Source organism: Notolepis coatsorum (genome assembly GCF_963971535.1).
Source record: "Notolepis coatsorum genome assembly, chromosome: 9".
Lineage (NCBI taxonomy): Eukaryota > Metazoa > Chordata > Actinopteri > Aulopiformes > Paralepididae > Notolepis > Notolepis coatsorum.
This window is the reverse complement of record NC_140173.1, coordinates 4872337-4895491: the sequence shown is the minus strand read 5'-3', so window position 1 is coordinate 4895491 and position 23155 is coordinate 4872337. Positions and strand designations below refer to the sequence as shown.

At 45.6% G+C, this 23155-nt stretch overlaps 1 protein-coding gene across 1 annotated transcript in view; it reads right to left on the bottom strand.

Moving 5' to 3' along the window:
* LOC311234125 (neurexin-1a-beta-like) overlaps positions 1-23155 on the bottom strand; it is a gene marked incomplete at both ends in the record, with an annotated part of 153088 nt that overhangs the window by 105857 nt on the left and 24076 nt on the right. Inside the window, 2 exons of the mRNA XM_084321242.1 lie at positions 19280-19599; positions 21137-21226. Of these exons, the coding sequence (XP_084177368.1) occupies positions 19280-19599; positions 21137-21226 (410 nt within the window). The remainder of the gene's footprint in view (positions 1-19279; positions 19600-21136; positions 21227-23155) is intronic.

The window sequence follows — 23155 nt, the reverse complement described above, 5'->3', positions numbered from 1 at the left end:
TGATGACATCATTATCTAAGTGTGATGAAGAAAGTGTTACATTATTTCATCAGACAAACATTCCACTCAAAAATTTGAACTGATTCCAGGGCCTGGCTGAGGACCATGCCTACTCTCCCCCGTCTAACATAAAACATTTTCAGACACTTCAGCGATGGTGTGGAGAGAGGAGAGCTTTGTCACCTGCTTTATTTACCTCCCAGTGCCATCGCTCACGCCGTCTGTCCATTTGGCATGTCTGGCGGCCATTAGTCATGTGTGAGCCATCCGCCGGCACCCGCGTATTTATTTAAAGGGAAATTATTCATTTGTCAAACGTTCTGACAAGAGAACTCTCGTAGCGTGGAGAGACGTCCCTCCATTTGGTGATGGAGGAGAATAGTTACAGAATAAAGAGGGATGAAATGGTGGTGAAAGTAAACCGGTGACCTCTAACCTCCGCCGTCCTTCCACCTTCCCCTGGAGAAACACACACATAACAATTGCAGGTGAAGATGGCAGAATTGCACGTCCCAAATCAAATCAGCGGACAGAGGGGGGGGGGGGGGGGGGGGGACGAGGAGCATCCCTCGCAGTGTGCATCCTGGTCTATTGGTCGCGAAGGCAGACAGCAGTGCATTAAGGTTTAATTGGATGAGGCGCGGTGCTGCTGCGTGGAACTGACACTTCATTAAGGCACGACGCCCAGGCCCTCGTACAGTGCTGCAGGGAAAATACACAGCGCGAGTAGGCCGCGATACAGGGGAGATACCTGATCGATAAAGAGTATGAAACAGATCGAGCCTGCCAGTCAGGAATCTACAAGGCACGGTGGTCAAATGAAAGGAAAACGACTAACAAAAGAGGTGTTCTGAAGTCACGACTCTATATTGGCGCGAGTTGCCTGTTCTGTCCTGGCATTGGATCACCTGAGACGCACAACTTCTCATCTACTGACTTTATTTCGGAGTGATCGTGAAGCATTTCTTCCTTGATGGGAGCGATGTGTGTGTGTGTGTCCAGTATGATTAATGTCCTCATTAATAAGACACAAGTGGTCACTTAGTGGTCGGGAGAGCGTGTTATCCGCGTTCCAAGACTGTCTAAATAGCCATGCATGATCTCAATACAATATTTTATGAGATGCTGAAAACAACCCCAGAGACTCCTCCGCTGGCATGAATATGGAGGCCTTGGATCGTGCCGCTAACGCTGATAAATATTGATTCACCTCGACCTCGCCCTGTGGACTGACACCGTGAAAAAGCACCCGGCGCTATTGCAGAGCCAGCAGACCAACTGAGGGAGTTCCTTATGGACCGTTTCAATGTTTCAAGAGTAGGGATGAAATGGGCACTAATTATGATATGCCTTTTTAGCATTTTAGCGTTACATCAGTTGTTGTTAAATGCCGCAGGCCAAATGTTCAACCGGAACAACGGTGTAACCTGGCAACAGTCGACGATCACATTAATTTGCTGAAGAGATTGGGAACATTATTTTACAGTTATTATTACATCAATTCAATAGACTCAATGTGATTTGATGACTCTCAATTGATCCCATTCAAAAATAAGGCAGCCAAGTACAGTAATTCACAATTGTATTATTATTAAATTCTGTTTAATTCAGTATTCTCATTCTGTCACCTCTCCAATCCCACGCCCATTAGACGACTGACCTGGATCCAATAACGAGTGTCAAAGAAAGCATTAAAGGGGAGCTTCAAACCGCTGAAACAGTAATCAGAGTTAATGATCTGTGGGTGTTGATTATCTTAGATGGGACAAAACTGCCTCGGTAATCACACCAGCGTGCTGAGGATGGGATCCTACAGTGGTCTCAGTAGCCAAGGTGTAGGTCTACTCCCCTCTTTACAACCGAATCACCAGTCCTCGCCAACACCACCTTTACTGAGCTCCCTTGGGGAGGGGAGGAGGGGGGACTGGAGAACGATGTGAAAAAATAATAATGGTGGGCTATTGAAGAGAAAGGGCCATTAAGTGCCAGTACAATCATCTCCTTTTGATCAGGCCAGACGCACTGTCTTCTGTTCTAATGAAAGAGACAGCCCTCTATGAGAAACTAGCCACTTAGAACAGAGCTGAGCATGCAGAGGCCCCCCACTCAGTGGCGGAACTTTGGTCCCAGCGGTGGGGGGGACATATTAGGGGGTGTGGTCAGTGACGTCGCGGGGGGAGGGGGGGGGGGTAGTTTTTTTTTTTCTTTTCTAATACCAGGTGTGCAATACGCATTTTCCCAGGCGGTAGCGCCTCTTGTAAGAAGTGGTCATCGTGGAGCCAGGGCTTGTCCAGCTGCACGTCCGCTAATTTAATATAATGATACTAGTGAACATTTTTTAACTCTGTCAAAATAAACGAGCTGCATAGGCATAATAAACTGTAAGCGACATATACATGTTTGCACTGTCTTTTTTCTATTATAAAGTGCCTCTCGAGACTCTGGTCCATAACACATAACAGATCAGTCATTTGATTGTAATGCAGGTGCTCGCATTATAAATCGAATGTATGCGAGACAAATATTGAGTGAATATTGTTTTTATTATGTACTGTACAATCGTCGTTTCTGTAAATGAGGGAAACCTCAGATGCTTACGATTTTAAATAAAGGTTGAAATGAAAAATTCGGACAACAGCCGCACACTTAAAGTGATACATCTAAAATAGCTTACCTTACCTGTCGGGGGTCCAGGACTCCTGCGTTAGAATGGGCGACAGGCAGCTCAATTCGTTCCCTGCATACATCGCAAAAGGTATTCGATTTCGACCACCCTCCCGGGGCTCGGATTATGATAGTTCTTGTAACTGCCTCCGTGTTCAAGTTTAAGTTAAGTATGATGTCATAGACTATGTCAAATGTCATGACTCATAGTAGAATCGGCTGGCTTGTTCGCCATCCGCCAGGGAAACCGCAGATATATATTCCTTTACTGCGAATTGAGACGAGAGCGTCCCAAAAATGATTCCAGGCCGCTATTTCTTTACCAACGGATTTCCAGTTCCAACTGGTTCATGCGTCGGCTACACGCTGCTTTAATAACACTGCATTATCGAGACAGCGCCCCTATGTATGACTTTGAGGAACTGGCAATAAATTCCAAGAGTAGGGTAAATCTGCAGTGCCGGCACTGTGTAGTAGCGAGTCACAGTGCTGGCCGCCAGGCTGCGCAGTTGCAGCGGTTTGGAAAACATGGGGGGGGACAAATACTGCATTCTGAAATCATGCGTGGGACATTTTCCGGGGACCACCCCGCAAGTTACGCCCCTGCCCCCACTGCACGCACACACACACACACACGGACACGCACACACACACACACACACACACACACACACACACACACACACACACACACACACACACACACAAACTCACTTCCTCGTCATGCCTCATCTCTCCACCTATACAGTACATTGCAATTTTTGTAAATCATTGACCTTGTCTGCATTACAGTACATGGAGCTATATGTAGAGTCTACACTACCACCTGTATACATATAGTTATCCTTGGCTTTCCCATTCATCCTATGTCGACTCCTCTGGCTCTTTCTTAAAAGGTATGAAAAACTCAAATTAAAAAAACTAAAAGATTAATTTGAACCGTGACTCAATTTAATCCAAGGCTTAAAAGCACAGATCTATAGCAAAGGGGGAAGGACTTGGCAACTTCTCTGTATTTCATGAAAAAGATATGTTCATTTATGTAAAGGCTCCCATACAAAGCTTTGTTGACAGGGTCTGCATTCAGATAGCTACCGACACAAGCAGGCCTTGAGTGCCTATTCATGAGTGCCTGTTCATTCTCTGTGCTAGGACATCATTAATATAAACTTTAAAGCCACATTGAACCCTCGTGGGCACGCAACTACTGTTATCTTGCATCAGAGACCAAAGCTGCACAATGTGATTGGTGCAACAGTTGTTCATTATGTTTGAGTGCTATAAATCTGTTGATTTACAACGCCAATATCATTCTAAATTGTGAGACATTCTTGTGAGAAAATCTCTATTTCAGTGGTTCCCATCCTTTTTGGTTTGTGACCCCCAAAAACACAGCAACAATACTTTCACATCAAGGAAGGATTTCTCTTTTGTCTTTTCAGGCTGTTCAGCTTGATTCATTGGACAATCTTTGTTCAATAATTGGGGGAGGGTCTATAGATTTAATATAGTCAATCTCTTTGCAACCCCCCCAAAACCGCCCGCGACCTCTTGTGGGGTTCTGACCCCCCAGGCTGAGAACCGCTGCCCTACTTGTCAGCGGATTTTGAGGACGGACAAGGCCATGGTTAGACTAGGCGTTTTTGTTTTCGTTGAGACTAAACTCCGCTCTTGGTGGTCAATTGTGTTGATGTTAGTTTTGTTTCATCAACAAATGAGAGGCAAAACACACAGTGAATGTATCCGTTTTGTTTATTGCACTTTTATTGCACTTTCTTTGCTGCAAAATAAGTGCTACATTGGCTAAATAGCTCACGGAGGCATTTAAAGATGGCGGCTTGTTGATTTTCCAGAATATCACACTTCTATGTTGTGGTTGTTGTTGTTGTTGTTCGAAAATCATGCGTGAACACAGACACAACAAACACACTATAGTCGAGATCAGGAGGGGTCACTATCATATATTATCAGGAAATTAATCAATCGTGCAAGAAAAAGAGTTGTGTGACTCACACTCACCCGCCTTATTTCATAATACAACGTTTCCGAATGGATGTTTGGATTAAACCAAGTGTATGCAGTGATGCTGAACTTTCCCAGCGGAAGACAAGTTACTTAACATTACATATATGTTATGCACGTTAATTAAGCTATGCACGTTTAGCTTGCTAACAGCCGTCGGCCAACAAGGATGTTGTTTCAACAAATGTATTCACAAAATGGATTACCATCCAAACTGTTACGATCCAAGGGCCGGTCCTGCTGACCGGCAGGAGAATATAATTGGACATTGCTCTCCTCCTGACATTGGTCTCCTACCCTCTAGTGGCCAGACTAGCCTGTGGGTACAGGTGGCCATTCTACTGTGGTTCCAAGTAATAGATATAGTGTCTAATTGTTTATTGTCTTGGGCCACCCCTGTCTATGTGTGATGTTACTCCCCTGTTGTGTTGTTGTGTGTCATTTCCGTAGTGTCTAGTTGTTGTTTAGTTTGTCATTGCTTTACTGTCGTTGTGTTGTGATTCTGTGTTGGCCAGGTGTTATTGATTATTAATTGATTGGGGTATTTAGGTGTCTGTCTGTCCTCCCTTCCTTGTGGCGACATTCCTCCAGTATCCTGTGTGTTCTCAGTGTCGTGCCTGCCTTCCCCGTTGATGTCTAGTGAGTCCTTGCCTGTATACTTCGTTCGTTTTCTTGTTTTCTTTCGTTGTGTTATTAGTAGTGTTGTTTTGTAGTTACATTGGATAAGAAGTAAACACCCTTCTTCAAGCATCGCTCCTCGTCTCTGCCTAGGTTCCTTCTCCCTTGTCTGCAAACTGTGTTCTCAACTTCATTAGCACACCAAGCATTACAGAATGTCGCCACCAATCAAAAGCACAGCAGGCAAGGTGGTAGACACCTTTGTTATACTTCAGAGCTTGATGGACGGTAATCTGGAGCAGTACTCGCCTGCCAAGTGGGTGTTCTGGCTCCAGGCGATCGACAGGGTTGCAAGAGAGAGTCCGACACAGGCGCCTGCGATGCGGGTTATGGCCGAACACGTCTCTGCCCTCATGGAAGGGTTTACGCCGATCCCTAGTACCCTACCCACCAGTCCGGTCCCGCTTTCTAGCATTTCCCCCGCAGCTAGTCAGCCGACTAGCATACAACTCACGGTCAGCCTAGCTCCTGTAGCTAACCGTGCGTCCCCAGCTAGCACAGCTCCGCCCGTTAGCGTCACTCCTGCAGCTAACCGTGCGTCCCCAGCTAGCACAGCTCCGCCCGTTAGCGTCACTCCTGTAGCTAATCGTGCGTCCCCAGCTAGTGCAGCTCCGCCCGTTAGCTTAGCCTCTGCAGCTAACCAGGCATCTACAGCTAACCCAGTCCCTACGGTTAGCTTAGCCTCTGTAGCTAGCCAGGTTCTCCCAGCTGACACAGCCCCTACAGCTAGCTTAGCCTCTGCAGCTAACCAGGCATCTACAGCTAACCCAGTCCCTACGGTTAGCTTAGCCTCTGTAGCTAGCCAGGTCCTCCCAGCTGACACAGCCCCTACAGCTAGCTTAGCCTCCGTAGCTAGCCAGGTCCTCCCAGCTGACACAGTTGATCCGGTCGTCGCTGCCAACCTGATTCCGGTCGGCGTAGTCCCGGCTGTCACCGCTCCTCCCCCGGCTTCCACGTCCTGCCCGGCCTCTACACCTGCTCCGGCTGCTACGCCGGCTCCTGGCTCCCCGTCTGGTCCAGCTCTACATCGTGATCAGCGTCCTGGTCCTCGCCGTGGTCTTCGCTGTGGTCTCCGTCGTGGGCTGCGTTGGATCCTGCTCCGGGGGTTGTCGCCGCCGCGCCTCCGTTCCAGCTCTCCGGAACCGGTCCCTAGTCTGGCGGCTGGAGGGTTCCTTGTCCGGGATCCTGCTCCAGGGTCCAGTTCCCCTTCCCGGGCTTCTGTATCTGTTCCCACCCCCCCTCGTCGGGCCTCTGTTCCCAGGTCCAGCCCCCCTCCCCGGGTCTTGGTGCCCATCCCCACCCCCCCTCGTCGGGCTGCTGCTCCCGGATCCAGCTTCCCTCTCCAACTCCCTGTTTCTTTCCCCGCCCCCCCCCTCTCCGGCCCTCTGTTCCCGTCCTCACCCCCCCTCTCCGACCCTCTGTTCCCGTCCTCACCCCCCCTCTCCGGCCCTCTGTTCCCTTCCCCTCCCCCCCTCTCCGGGCATCTGCGCCCGTTTTCAGCCCCCCTGGCTGCTATGCCCCTCCTGGGGTTTTCGCTCAGCCTCCCGGCTCCTGGTCTCCGGGTCCTCTCCTTGGGCCCCCTCCGGGGTTCCGGCTTCCTCCCTCGCCTGGATGCGGACGTTGTTCTCGGTGGTCTGGAAGCCCCCCGTTGAGAGGGGGGTACTGTTACGACCCAAGGGCCGGTTCTGCTGACCGGCAGGAGAATAACATTGGACATTGCTCTCCTCCTGACATTGGTCTCCTACCCTCTAGTGGCCAGACTAGCCTGTGGGTACAGGTGGCTATTCTATTGTGGTTCCAAATAATAGATATAGTGTCTAATTGTTTATTGTCTTGGGCCACCCCTGTCTATGTGTGATGTTACTCCCCTGTTGTGTTGTTGTGTGTCATTGCCGTAGTGTCTAGTTGTTGTTTAGTTTGTCATTGCTTTACTGTCGTTGTGGGGTGATTCTGTGTTGGCCAGGTGTTGTTGATTATTAATTGATTGGGGTATTTAGGTGTCTGTCTGTCCTCCCTTCCTTGTGGCGACATTCCTCCAGTATCCTGTGTGTTCCTGTGTCGTGCCTGCCTTCCCCGTTGATGTCTAGTGAGTCCTTGCCTGTATACTTCGTTTGTTTTATTGTTTTCCTTCGTTGTGTTATTAGTAGTGTTGTTTTGTATTTACATTGGATAAGAAGTAAACACCCTTCTTCAAGCATCGCTCCTCGTCTCTGCCTACGTTCCTTCTCCCTTGTCTGCAAACTGTGTTCTCAACTTCATTAGCACACCAAGCGTTACACCAAACGTTATTGAAGCCTCCCGTGACCAGTAAGTAGGTACTACTATCTTAATAACCGCAGCAATATGCACATATGCGCTACGTTATATGCGTAAATGTGCGCTATGTGACTAAAGTCAAGACTCGACAGTAATGAACCAGAACAATTATTTATGAGCTAATTCTTTGCATGATTAAAAACGATGGTTCGAACGTCCGTTCGAAAAACCCTGGCGAAGTTTGAATCCCAAAAACAGGCTTCAGGGACAGCTCTATTTTAGGAGGACATTTTACTTCTTCTATACAAATAGGTATGAAGAAGAAGCAAACCCGGCTCATCAAGATTTCTCCTTGCGGACAATCTGTTGATTTCTGAAGCAATTCATACCGCTACATGAACCAAGCATATAATTACAGCCTATTGTCTGATCCTTCGCCTGGATTATGTTGTTGCTACGGTTCAGGAAATATGCTTAATCTTAGGGAAAAACTATTCCACCCAATCAATATTTATGAAATGGAATGAAATAACATCACTAGAATGTAGATGGTTGTATTATTTCTTTGTCAGCAACCCCCCCCCCCCCCCATCCCCCTTCCCATTATTTGCCCTTCAGGATAGAGAGAGAGAGAGAGAGAGAGAGAGAGAGAGAGAGAGAGAGAGAGAGAGAGAGAGAGAGAGAGAGAGAGAGAGAGAGAGAGAGAGAGAGAGAGAGAGAGAGAGAGAGAGAGAGAGAGAGAGAGAGAGAGAGAGAGAGAGAGAATGTCCATGAAACTGTGGTATTTGTTATTGTGTTGTGGAATACTCAAGGTTAAAAAGAGTGCTGCTTATTCAAGATGATTTATTGTCATAATGCACAGTTAAAAACAACGAGTTTGTCGTACAAATGAACGATAGGTTATGTAGATAACCTAGTTATATGAGTATTGGCTGAGCGTCCCGCTCAAGCCTATTGAGATACCCCTTATCTCCTTGTACCTAGTGTACACCACAACGAACAATTTATGCACCCACACCTGACCGGGTCCCGCCTCTATGGAGGGCGTAGCCTATAAGACCATGGTACTGGTCACCAAACACCCTTCCTCGCCAAAATCCCGTTCCAGTAAAAGATCCCTCAAAAAAAGGGAACTCAGGGCCGCTTAGAGCGGGACGCTCAGCCAATACTCATATAACTAGGTTATCTACATAACCTATCGTTATATTTCATATGGCTATCGCGTCCCGCTCAAGCCTATTGAGATATGGGTTAGAGCGGACGCGAGACCCGACAGATGTACCCCCTGAGGACCCGTAAGCCCACATCAAGGGGTGCAGGGAGCCCTGTCACCCCATCCTTTCTAATGAAGGGGGGGGTGCAGTCAACTCCACCTGAGTGCGAACAAAAGGGAACTAGAACCCCTTGAACACACAGCACAGGCGGAACCACGTGTGACTTAACACACTGTGGCCCATACCCACACACTCCTGCTACCCTACCAAAGGACGGGAAGCAGGAAAGGCCACAGACCCCAGAACCGCCTGGGAGACAGAACCCCCGGTCATGTCCATGAGGTAAAACCTTACAAAGGGGCCCGGGGAGGACCATGAAGCTGCAGCACAGATGTCCTCCATGAGGCCCCACCCAGGAGAGCGGCAGAGGCAGCCACCCCACGAGTGGAGTGCGCCCTGACGCCCCCAGGGGAATCCTGCCAAGCCAATGTGTAGCAGAGGGCAATGCCCTCGCACAACCAATGGGACAGGCGCTGTTTCGACAGTGCCTTACCGGCACGATAACTACCGTAACAGACAAAAAGCTGATCGGTAACCATGAGGTCCTGAGTACGGCTGAGGTAAATTCCCAAAGCACGGACCGGACATGACAGGTGAAGGCCCGCATCTAACTCACTAGCGTGAGGAGGAGGACGAAACGCCTGAACCACAATATCCCGGTAGCGGAAGGAACTCCGGATATTCTTAGGCATGAAAGCAGGATTAGGTCGCAGAGTGGCACCGCAATCGGCCCGAAAAGACAGGCACTCTGGACGTACCGAGAGAGCACAGAGCTCACCCACGCGTTTAGCGGAAGTGACAGCCAGCAGGAACGCAGTCTTGAAAGACAGCCGTTCCAACGGCGCCTGCTCGAGTGGCTCAAACGGGGCCAAGGACAACCGACCGAGGACCAATTGAAGATCCCAAGTCGGAGCCAAGGAGCGTTGCACCGGCTTAACGCGTCAAGCGCCAAGCAGGAAACGCTTCACAAGAGGGTGGCTGAACAAGACAGTCCCCTCAAACCCCTCATGATAGGAGGATATAGCTGCCGCATATACCCTCACGGTCGAAGCCGACAGTCTATCAAGGAGTGACTGGAGATAACTCAGGACAGCATCCAGGGGGCAGGAGACTGGGTCCCGGCCCCCCGCCTTACACCACTCTTGGAACGCACGCCATCTGCCCGCGTAAACCGCGACAGTGGAGGGAGCATGCGCACGCCGGATGGTATCAACCACCGAAGGGTCCATCCTCTCCAGACTCACCCTCCCACCAGCCACACCAACAGCCGTTGGCCCAACGTCGGAAACTGGAACAGTGACCCGTCGTGCTGTGAGAGGGCTGTCGCCGACCAAGGAATGACCCAAGGAGGAGCGACCAGAAGCTGGATCAAGACCGGGAACCATACTGACTTGCCCCGGTCCGGCGCGACCAGGATCACCGTCCTGCGCTCCCTCCGTATCCGCTCCAACAGCTGACTCAACAGAAAGGAGGAAAGGCGTACAGAAGACCGGGCGGCCATGGAAAGGTCGAGAAGGCATCCACCCCCAAGGGGGGATGATCTGCTCGACTGAGCGAGAACCACAAGGGGCACTTGTGAGAGCGTCTGCACGCAAACAGATCTACCGAGGCCTCCCCGAACCGATCCCAGATCTGTCTGACTATGTCGGGTTGAGTTCCCACTTGTCGTAATGAGGACCGCCCGAGACATCATATCCGCCCCCATATTCTCTGTACCAGGAATGTGGAGCGCCCTCAGACTGCGCAGCCTGCGAGATGCCCATAGCCAAAGTTCGACCGCCGCCCGGAGCAGGCGGATGGAATGAGTCCCATCCTGCCTGTTGATATATACGCCGCTGCCGTCATACTGTCCGTCCTGACCAAAACGTGTTCGCCTACCACCAGGTGGTCGAACCGTTTGAGGACCAGGAGGACCGCCTCCAACTCCAACACATAGATATGCGGGGCAGCTGGTCCAGCATGACCCGTCCAGCTGCCCCCTACTGCGTGGGTCCGACACGTCCCTCCCCAACCCGTGAGAGAGGCGTCGGTGAATACCGTGACGTGTGAGCTCCTGCTGCCTATGGGGACCCCAATGGTGAGGATACCCAGCCTCCTCCAGTGGGCGAGATCTCCCCATATCGACAAAGGAACCGTCAACCGTTTCCTTTTGTCCCTCACCGGATCTATTCTCATAGAGAGAAACCACCTCTGTATCCTCCTCATGAAGAGGAGGCCAAGAGGAACCACCGTGTGAGCAGATGCCATAATGCCTAGCAGACACATCACTTGCAGCGCCGTGACCGTCCCTCCCAGACGGAAACCCCCGAGCGCGTGACGGAGAACCACCCGACGCTGCTCTGAGAGGGTTGCAATCATGGGCCTTGACCTCAACGTCAAGCCCAAGTACTCCACCTGTTGACTGGGAAGAGGGGTACTCTTCTTCCAATTCACAGCAAAACCCAGGTTGGTGAGGAATTCCACCACCAGCCTGGTATGAGACCTGGCAACCTCCTCCGAACGACTGAGGAGTAGAATGTCGTCGAGATAGAATAGAACTCGTAACCCCCGACGACGTAAGGGCTCCAGTGCAGTCGCCACGCACCTGGTGAATGTGCGGGGAGCCAGAGAATAACCGAACGGCATCCTCTGGTACTCGTACGCTATGCCCTGAAACAGGAACCGTGGGAATTTCCTGTGAGGAGGGTAAATGGGGATGTGAAAATACGCATCCTTCAGGTCTATGGAGGTGAACCAGTCTCCCCTCCTGACAGCAAGCAGAAGGAGTTTGACGGTCAACATTCTGAACGGTCTCGCTACAATCAACCGATTGAACGCGGACAGATCCAGTATAGGTCTGACCCCCCCTGTTTTCTTGGGTACCAGAAAATAACGGGAGTAGACGCCTGACATCGCGTCCTCTCTCGGAACCACGACGACGGCCTGCTTCGCCAACAGAGATTGGATCTCATCGGCCAGGGCTGTCACTGCTTCTGACCCTGACAATAGGGTCGGCACCAAACCTGAGAACGGAGGGTGGGGTTGTGCAAACTGCAAAACAACCCCCCCCCTCAACGTTCTCTCTATCCACCCCCCCAAACGGCATTCTTGTTGCCAAATGTGAAAATAATCCCACAGCGCACCCGCCGTCAACTGACGCTGGGCCGCAAGGAACAGTAGATAGTTGGCCCAGTCCCTCCCGCTGTGCGACGCACCCAAGGGGGGACCCCGACAGAAAGGGCCGGTTTGATACGGGAGAAGCTGTCATCAAACTGGTTGACACACACCCCCCCCTGAACACCCCTCTAGCGCATGCTGAGGAGTTGTTCCGCAGCTAGACACGCAAGGCATGAGGACCCCATGGGCTCCTACACGCCGAAGCCCTGCAGTGATATTGCTACCACCGAAATCACGCTCGCCTCTCCTTTGCAGACCACTGCCGCTGTGACGGGAGTGGGAGGCACCAGCGCGATACCCCGCCTGGCGAAGGCGAAGCCGGGGTAACCCCTGCTGTGCATTCAACAGAAGAGGCCTCGAATCCCCCAGCTGACCACTGTGGCTAGTGACAGCTATAACACCAGGCTCATCCAACACACAACGTGTGGTGCAGGAACCACGCAACGGAACATTCTCACGGACAGACCCAGGCTCAGCCATCAACTGGGTGTCAGCCCCTGTCCCCATGAGAAGTGAAGAATGGGGCCGCATACGCTTCAATGAAGGTTCGCGGCCCGCAGCCAAAGGAGAACGATCAGAGCACCGCTTCCGTGGGTAATAGAGAGAGGATTGAACGGGGAGCGGGCTGCTCGCGGCAAAGTGACGACGGCTTGTTTTACCAAACTCGAAGTAGCAGTAGTAGCATTAACGTTAGCAGCATGCTCCAGGATTGCCAGGAAACCGTCCACTGCAGTGGAACGATCACCAAGCCGCCCCGGCCCTGGCGCCGAAACATACTCCACAGCATTACCAATACTGACATTGATGCCTAATGACACAGGCCTTACCTTTGTACAAGCCGACTTGATAGTCAAACCTTGTACGCTGCCCCTCGGTCTGCCGTCGTCAGCCGAGGAAACATCAGCACCAGCCCGATGTGTCGCTGAAACATGCTCCGAAAATGCCAGGGAAAAGCAAACCTCCGGTAAGCTTTCAACATTACGAACCTTCTCTAATCTTTTCATACTACTAGTTACATAAGGTGCACAGCATCCAGTATGATGGAACGAAAATAGAGGAAGGGTGTTTGGTGACCAGTACCATGATCTTATAGGCTACGCCTCCACAGAGGCGGGACCCGGTCAGGTGTGGGTGCATAAATTGTTCGTGGTGGTGTACACTAGGTACAAGGAGATACGGGGTATCTCAATAGGCTTGAGCGGGACACGATAGCCATACGAAATATAACTTAGTTTGCCAGTCCGCCCTTCACCAAAAATCACACAATCACACAATACTTGACTGGGATGAATAACTTAAATACAAGTGAATGCTAAACATAGGATATCTTTAAAAAAAAAAAAGTTGAAGATATATACAAGAGTGTGAGGGTTGTGGTGCAGTATTTGCTGTATTTCTTGTCAGTATTCTAGTTTTGGAAGAGGAGTACGTTCATGGGGAATTTCGCCACTGCATGCAGGCTTTTGCCATCCATTAATTTGATATTCGTTATCTAAAGTTACTTAGTTATCTATTTAATTTTATTTGGTCAAACGATTGATTGGTGACCCCATGACCTTTCTTCTAGCGCCACCATCAGGCCAAAACTTCCATTTTCAAATGAGCATACACCCTGACCCCGCCATCCGTACTGTCACAAGATCTGCTGTTAATATTAGCCACCATCAGGCCAAATCATCCATTTTCAAATGGCCGTATCTGCGGACGGCCGCGTTAGTCGTACAGTCACAAAATTGTGACTGTTGATTGTGGTGACCCTGTGACCTTTCCTTTAGCACCACTACAGGTATATGGATTTATACTGGGTTGAGACTGGAAATATCAGCAACTCTCGTTTCCGTCATCTACCCAGTAAAATGCTGTGTGTGAAAGTCACGGCAAAGTGGGAAGATTGTTAGGCTTTGATTGATTGATTGATTGAAAACTTTATTAACAGATTGCAGAATGGGAACAGTACATTACAGCTCAATACATACAATTGTTAAGGGGATGCAGACCAGAGAAAGACGTTTGTATTGTTTGCATCAGGGTCCCCCATTTTCAATTCATCATAAATATGACACACACGACATATAGATAGACAGTACTGCTACATCTATACATTTATGACATACCAGATTTGCAAATACAGTACTGTTTGTGATACAAAAATAGTCCAGAAAAGAGAGTATATACATTTGACGTAGAAACTGTACATTGGAGGGGGTTGGGTAGGTGAGGTGGGGTTGGGTTGGTGGGGGTGGGGACTGTACATTGGAGGTGGTTCGTGGGTGGGGTGGGGGGTTGGGTAGGAGGGGTGGGTGGGGGACACTGTACAACTGTACAAGCAATACTGTACATTGGAATAATTGACAAAACCATACTTGGTAATTTACTGTACATTGGAGGGGGTTGGGTTAGGACATTTACAGGGGCCAGTTTCGAATTGCAGTCTCCCGTAGGTGTTCTTTGAGAGTGGTTTTGAAGGTGGGTAGTGATTCACATTCCTTTACAGCTGTGAGTAGGGCGTTCCACATTGATGTGGCATAATTGCGAAACGTGTTTAGTCCCTTGTTTGAGCCGAATCTGGGTTTAACATGATTTGTGGAGGCCTTGGTGGAAGCGCTGGTTGCTAATATTGATCGATTCATATAATGATAACTTCAATAATGGTCTGTTCTTGAGGTACATCTGTCCATAGCAGCCACTTCATCATTCTATTGTGATCTGAAGTGTTCACTCCATTTTAGTCGGTGCGCACGACAATGACCAGTCCACTATAGCAGTTTGTACCGCATCCCATTTCTGCATTGTACCTCACTGTTACTCTTTTTACTCTGTATTGTATATTGACTAGGGATGCTCGATATTGGCTTTTTTACCGATACCGATATACCGATATTGTCCAACTCTTAATTTCCGATACCGATATCAACCGATATCAACCAATACCGATATATGCAGGGTTTCCCCCACCAATTTTTTAAAATAATTTCAGGTAATTAACATTACATATCTCTTGTTGTGGAATTAACACAACATTATGCATACTTTTGACAATAAATAAAATCAGAATTTGTTCTTACTTGCTTGCCTGGGTAATTAAAGGTTATAGAAATGTAAATGTAAAATAATTTTTATTTTTTTAAACCGATACCGATATATTCCGATATCACATTTTAATGCCGATAATATCGGACATCCCTAATATTGACTGAACACTTTATTTGACGTACTTTTGACTTTTCTATTTTATACTTTTTAAGTATTATACTTAAGTATTATATAAGTAGAATACTTTATAAGTATTCTGTATTTTACTATGACAATTAATAAACAAACTTGAAACTTGAAACATCAGTTTGGTAAGAAAAGCAATTCAGTCTCTAATTTGCATCCACAAAGATCCTTTCCATCCATGCCATCACACACAGGGCTTAAAATCTATGCCAATTTAAACACCTTGTGCCTTAATTGTGTTTTCATTTGACTCATGTTGTTGTTCTGGAGCATGTAGACGGAACACGCCCTCCGGGATATGAAGCCCATTCTCTTCCTTCTATAACAACAACACCACCGCCACCACTCCACTCCTAGGCCCTTCCTAGGATCTCTCCTTGTCATAATACAAAGGCAACTTAATCATGGAAGGAGCCACTTCTCTATTCTTGGTGACCTAAATGCAGTCCTTGCCGACATCCAGACGGCCAGTCTGCACGCACACGCACCGCCTCCAATGGCAATCATTGTTAAGGTGAATGACAAGCAGTGGCCGGTCGATTCAAAGCAGCTGTCTTTATGAAAACGCACTGACATCCTCCATGATAGAACAAGTCACACAGTGACCTACTGTGGCACATGTATCTCCGGGGCTCGTTTCTCAGCCGAGGAACCAACATGAGAAATGTTCCTCATTTTGGGACATAGGCTTATTGACCTGTCTCAAACCCCACCCTCTGTTCTTGATCCTCCAATCACAACTGTTGCTTTCCTTGGACAAACAACAGTTGTGACTTTAAAACCACTACTACTATTCTTATAATGTTGGGACCCATCCTGGTACAGGCCTGCAACCTGCTTTAGACGAGCATAGATTTGTTAAGCCCATTAATATGGTTCCTCTGTCAATCGACATGCTCTATGTGTGTGAGCCAATTCCCATGCCAATACATCAATACTGATGAATCAAGTTGCATTTTGAAATCCAGTGTCCACTTGAATTATTCATACTTAGGTTGGATAGGACAAGCTAAGCAGATTCATATTCACATTTTAAAATTATTAATTGTATCTGTAGTGTTTGTTATTAATAATAATAATAATAATAATAATAATAATAATAATAATAATAATAATAATAATAATAATAATAATAATAATAATAATAATAATAATAATAATAATAATAATAATAATAATAATAATAATAATAATAATAATAATAATAATAATAATAATAATAATAATAATAATAATAATAATAATAATAATAATAATAATAATAATAATAATAATAATAATAATAATAATAATAATAATAATAACTTTATTTGTATAGCACTTTTCATACAGAGGTTGCAGTTCAAAGTGCTTCACAACAGTAAAAAATACAGGCATAAGCGGACATAAAAAGATAGACAGGTAGCAAGGTATGGCAAATCACAGTGTTTCACATTAGGATCTAGCATCCCAATAGGCTCTCCGCTTACAGTTTTCAGTAACACAAATAATAAAAATAGTTTAAAATGATTCAGTTTAAAAATAGTCTAAAAATTATAAAATAGAACGGACATAAAAAATACAGGCATGAGCGAGCATAGCAAGGTATGGTAAATCACGGTGTTTCACATTAGGATCTAGCATCCTAATAGGCTCTCTATTCAGTAATACAATTAATCACAGTGTTTCACATTTGGATCTAGCAAATAATAAAACTAGTTTAAAATGATTCAGTTTAAAATAGTCATCGGTAAGAAGTAAAAAGTGCAATAACCGACACATGAATTTGATAGGCAGTGTATAAGAGTACAAGTTGTGTCAGGATATCCCTGATGTTTCCTCTTGCCACTAGGTGGTAGCAGATATCTATCAGTGAAATGCCTGAGCAAAGAGATGTCTTTTAAAGATGTCTAGCGAGTTGGCTTCCCTGATGTTTTGGGGTAGTTTGTTCCATAGTTTTGGGCCATAGTTGATAAAGGCTGCATTACCGATCCTCTTTTGACTGCTTTGACAACTATTACATATTGTATGTTATTGGTCGTGTATAGCAAAATGGGTTGAGGAGCAAGGCACTCTGTCAGGGTAAAGGGTCATCTTACACATATACGGTATGCAGTCACAGTACTTTGGATGAAAGCTTCTACCAAGTGGCACATGTACCATTGCTGCAGCAACCCCAAGAGGCATTGTTTTGAAGATAATGATATTCTCTTTTCAGCCATTGGAACAACAAGGAATGGTCTGGTTCTGGTTGGTCCATTGGTCATTTGAGAGATAATCAGGATTCAGTTATGTGTTACAATTAGGGATGGATACAGAATCCGGTACTTTTAAGGGTATCGACCAAATCACGTTGGTACTACCGAGTACCGATTCACGTGAGATCCACCGGTGCCACATTTCGGTAATACATTTCTTTTTTTATAAAGTCCGATGACGTCGGGGCAATGGCAAGCCGAAAACACACGTACACTTTACAAAGCTAGATGCAGACAATGCTCGCTGGGATATTATATTATATTAACAAATTGTTCCAAATAAATAATGTTTGGACAATTTTTTTTTTTACAACTGAGGTAGGTAGATAAAACATTTTGTTGGGTACCGGTATCGATTCACATGTGAACGGTACCCAACCCTAGTTACAATACACATAATAATCGTACCAATGGAAGACAATCGAAGACAATGGAATAGATGTCTACATGACTACCACCAGAACATGTTGCATGTTATTTCAGAAAGAGACTTGCTCGATGTCTACATGACTACCACCAGAACACGTTGCATCTTATTTCAGAAAGAGACTTGCTCGATGTCTACATGACTACCACCAGAACATGTTGCATGTTATTTCAGAAAGAGACTTGCTCGATGTCTACATGACTACTGTACCAGCAGAACACGTTGAATGTTATTTCAGAAAGAGACTTGCTCGACGTCTACATGACTACCACCAGAACACGTTGCATGTTATTTCAGAAAGAGACTTGCTCGATGTCTACATGACTACCACCAGAACATGTTGCATGTTATTTCAGAAAGAGACTTGCTCGATGTCTACATGACTACCACCAGAACACGTTGCATCTTATTTCAGAAAGAGACTTGCTCGACGTCTACATGACTACTGTACCAGCAGAACACGTTGCATCTTATTTCAGAAAGAGACTTGCTCGACGTCTACATGACTACCACCAGAACACGTTGCATCTTATTTCAGAAAGAGACTTGCTCGACGTCTACATGACTACCACCAGAACACGTTGCATCTTATTTCAGAAAGAGACTTGCTCGACGTCTACATGACTACTGTACCAGCAGAACACGTTGAATGTTATTTCAGAAAGAGACTTGCTCGACGTCTACATGACTACCACCAGAACACGTTGCATGTTATTTCAGAAAGAGACTTGCTCGACAGCGTGCTTGCTGCAATGTCTTGCTGATAGGCCAATGGAATCACTCCCCTTTTGTTTTTTTTCTAGCTCAGGAGAATGAAAAGATTAACCAACTGACAGAAAGTATGACATAACCAAGGCAGCACTTGAGATCATACCAAACAAATGCAGAAGATTTAGACTTCTTCAAAACATCATGAGGGGATAAAGCAAAACATACACACACACACACACACGCACGCACGCACGCACGCACGCACGCACGCACGCACGCACGCACGCACGCACACACACACACACACACACACACACACACACACACACACACACACACACACACACACACACACACACACACACACACACACACACACACACACACACACACACACACACACACACACACACACACACACACACACACACACACACACACACACACACACACACACACACACACACACACACACACACACACACACACACACACACACACACACACACACACACACACACACACACACACACACACACACACACACACACACACACACACACACACACACACACACACACACACACACACACACACACACACCCAGCGAGCGGAACACAATGTGGTTCTCTGACCTGCTGAGGTTCCCTGGGAGTGGTCTGCTTGACCCGCCTGCTGGACGCCGTGGTGGTGGTGACCTCCATGATGGAGGTGGAGGTCTCGGAGCGGTTGGCGGTAGCGCTCGACTGTGGCGTGATGGAGGAGGGCGACTCGCCTACCAGCCGCACGCTGCCCTGGATCTTAATGTTGGGGTCCCCCTCCACGGCCATATTGAACACCTTCAAGCCATTATAGTAGAGGCCCGAGAGCTGGCCCTGAAAGGATCGACTCCGGTCTCGCTCCCAGCCTCCAATCTGTATAGTGGTTTGGCTGTTGAAGATTGTGAGCTGCCGCCCTGTGGGAAAACAGCGTTACATATATACGAGATATGTTGAAGTCGCTCAGCCCCTTTTACATAACAAGAAAGAAAAGAGAGAAAAAAAAGACAGAAAGACAGATTATTTGCTCACTGGCTAATGAGACCAATAAATTACCCGTTGCCAGAAGCAGCCCCTGGTAATTTATTGCAGTTATAATGGCGGGGGGGATGCTTATGAAAGCAAATTCAACCAAAAGATATAAAGGGGGAAAAACAAAACATTTACAAGATTTGTTTTAATCAATGTAACTTTGCTAAAAGGGCAATCGACTCAGATTACAAATTCTTTAAGTCACGTGATATAATTTGAAAGCAAGAAACTAAACTGCAATTGCAATAATAACTTTGGCTCGGATGAACTTGAAAGTGATTATGAATGGTCAATTTGCCTGTGAGACATTGCTTTGAAGATAATGGGCATGGTTGGAAAACAGGCTTTTCTATCACCCAATAGTGTTTCTACAGTAAGACCACTTTGCTTCCAGTAGCCCTGACTGATGTGCAGTGGTAGCCATAGTAGAATCTCTGCAGACTGCATCTAATTCTGCAAGTTGTTCAGGATCTTGCACACGGATCCTCAAGGGAAACAGTACAAAGGAGTGTTTCTACAACGCTTATACATTTGTCTTTGTGAGAGAATTGAGGCTTCCTTATGTGAATTCTTATGGGAAAGTGACCAAAACTTGAAAGAATTTTGCAAACGTTCTGCCTTTTAGCAAGAGCAACCAAGGAAAATAATTAGAATCGACATGGTTGGGAATATGACAAACAAAATGACATAAAAGCAACAACTTCATTAAAAGGCGGAAGAAATCAAATAGAAAATAGAAAAACAAACCAACAAATAAATAAATAGATTAAATAATATAAAATGGTAAGGATCATTGCACATTTTAAGTGACAATTATAAATTAGTTATTGACTATAAAAACAAAGCATGCAATAATTATGTTTTATGATACAGTTATTTGCTCTTAATCCCCTATACATATTTACAATGTCTGTTAAAGGGACTCAATTCTGATGCCAAATCATATTACATTCTATTTATCATTGCTATCCATTTAATCAGAATAGATCAAATGATCAACACTAAAATAAGCACATACAAGTATACTATATGTGTTTTCAAATAACACTGAAAATATCAACTATAATGATTTAACTGGACTTTTTAAATGGATTATTTAGTTATTTACTGCAAAATATGTCAATCTGCTACTATAATTTATAGACATTTTTAACAGTGTTGATATTACTTCAGGAAGTAGATTTAGGTTAATATAGTCCCTTTAACCTGAAGTTGACAGGAAAACACGGATTAAAACAGCTGACATCTATAAAAGGAAGAATACATTATTATGAAAAGTGCACATTTAACTGTTCAAATGTTTTTTTTTTAATATTATTATTTTTACTGAACATTTATTTTTTATGGTTTACTGAATTATTTACAAAGTATTACTTGATTATGATAAAATAATTTTATTTGACATTTTAATGTATTTTTTACCTTTGTCGAGTAGCCATTCGTCAACTACTCGACCAAGTCGATATGGGATTCGCTGTCTAGCAATCGCCAGGCGTTCGTTATCATTGTTGCCTTTAAAGTTTAAAGAGACATTTCATTGGTTACAATCTGTAAGGTCAAGGGTTAAAGGTTTCATACTTAATGCTGGAGCTATACAACTGCACAAGGTTTTTCCTACGTTTTAGACGTTTAAAAAACAATGTTGCCTAAAAACATTGTTTAAACAAACTTCACTCAATCATTTTATTTTATTTTAGCCAACAGAATTATGCCTATGTTAATTGTGAATTAGCACAGCTGGTGTTTCATCTAGGTTAATAGTTATGTTATAAACCAAACCCAATCACATTATTTATACATTTCCATTACAGAACTCTTACAAAATGATTTCCAACCCACTGTTTCTTTTCCACGCTTCTTCTCTGTTTACAGGCTTTTACACTAGTTATATACATTCTCAATAGGAACATCATTTAAATTTATAGTTGGCGAAAAAACAATCAACCTTTTAAAATGGTTTAAAGGAGAAAACAATTTATCTATTACATTACAAAACACCCAGCCCATTTATAAAACAGACTAAATTGGTCGAAAATAATAAGCTAAATTAAATCCAACAAGTGTCGTTATTCAAAGCATCTGGTCACATTATAGACTGAGTGGAAAAGCAGGTACACACATAGTACAAAAAAAATATTGGATAGAAGGAAGGCTTTGACAAAAAGCTACGAGTCTTAAGTTTGACAGGTCACACAATGTACATATATCCAAGCAAATACCTGGAATATGAAACCATGTTTTTGCTGAGGACAAAGTCAGTGTGAAAAGGGTTGTTCCAGCAGTATGCATAGAATAGAATAAATAGAATAGAATAGAATAGAATAGAATAGAATAGAATAGAATAGAATAGAATAGAATAGAATAGAATAGAATAGAATAGAATAGAATAAAAATACTTGTATTATCCCGAGGGAAATTTGACACTGCAAATCGCTCAACATTAAACATTTAGACAGAACAGGTCACGAATAAGAATAACAAAAACCAATCAAATTGCCTAAGATAAGAGTAGAATAAAATAGAATAAAAATGGAATAGAATATACAGTAAAATAAATACAGTAAAAATATACTGAGGTCTACAGTAGGTGTAGTAGCCTATTGCACAGTGCTTTTTCAAAAGTAAGAGTCCAGGAAGATGGTAACTGTCACTCTGTGCTCAGTGATGCAGTGAGGCACAGTGATGCATTGTATAATCTGATGGCTGTTGGAATGAAAGGACTTCCTGTGCCGTTCAGTGGTGCATTTAGGTAGTGTGAGCCTAGCACTGAACATGCTCCTCCTGTCAGCCAAGTCTGTGTATAGTGGGTGGGAGGGGTTTTCCCTGATGGCCTGGAGCTTAGCAAGGTTCCTCCTATCCGCCACCCTCGCTAGAGTCCAGCTCCACCCCAACCACGGCTACTGGCCTTCCTGACCAGCTTATCTAGCCTGTTTGTGTCCCCTGCTCCAGTCCGCTGCCCCAGCAGGTCACAGCGTACAAGAAGGCGCCCGCCAGCTTTTTTTTTTTTGCATTGAATAAAGCTAAATGTACGACGAGAGAGATAGAGAGAGAGAGATAGAGAGAGAGAGAGAGAGAGCGAGAGAGAGAGAGAAGAGGAGAGGAGAGAGAGAGAGGAGAGAGAAGAGAGATGAGAGAGAGAGAGAGAGAGAGAGAGAGAGAGAGCAAGAGCAAGAGAGAGAGAGAGGAGAGAGAGAGAGAGAGAGAGAGAGAGAGAGAGAGAGAGAGAGAGAGAAGAGAGAGAGGAGACGAGGAGAGAGAGAGAGAGAGAGAGAGAGAAGAGAGAGAGAGAGAGAAGAGAAGAGAGAGAGAGAGAGAGAGAGAGGAAAGAAAACAGATTGGACGGAGCTCCTTGGCATTGATGAGGCCAAACTCTCTACGAGGCCAATAAGCAATGAAAAGAGGACTTCTAGTACAGTGGCGCTGCCTCCAAAGTAATTTCTC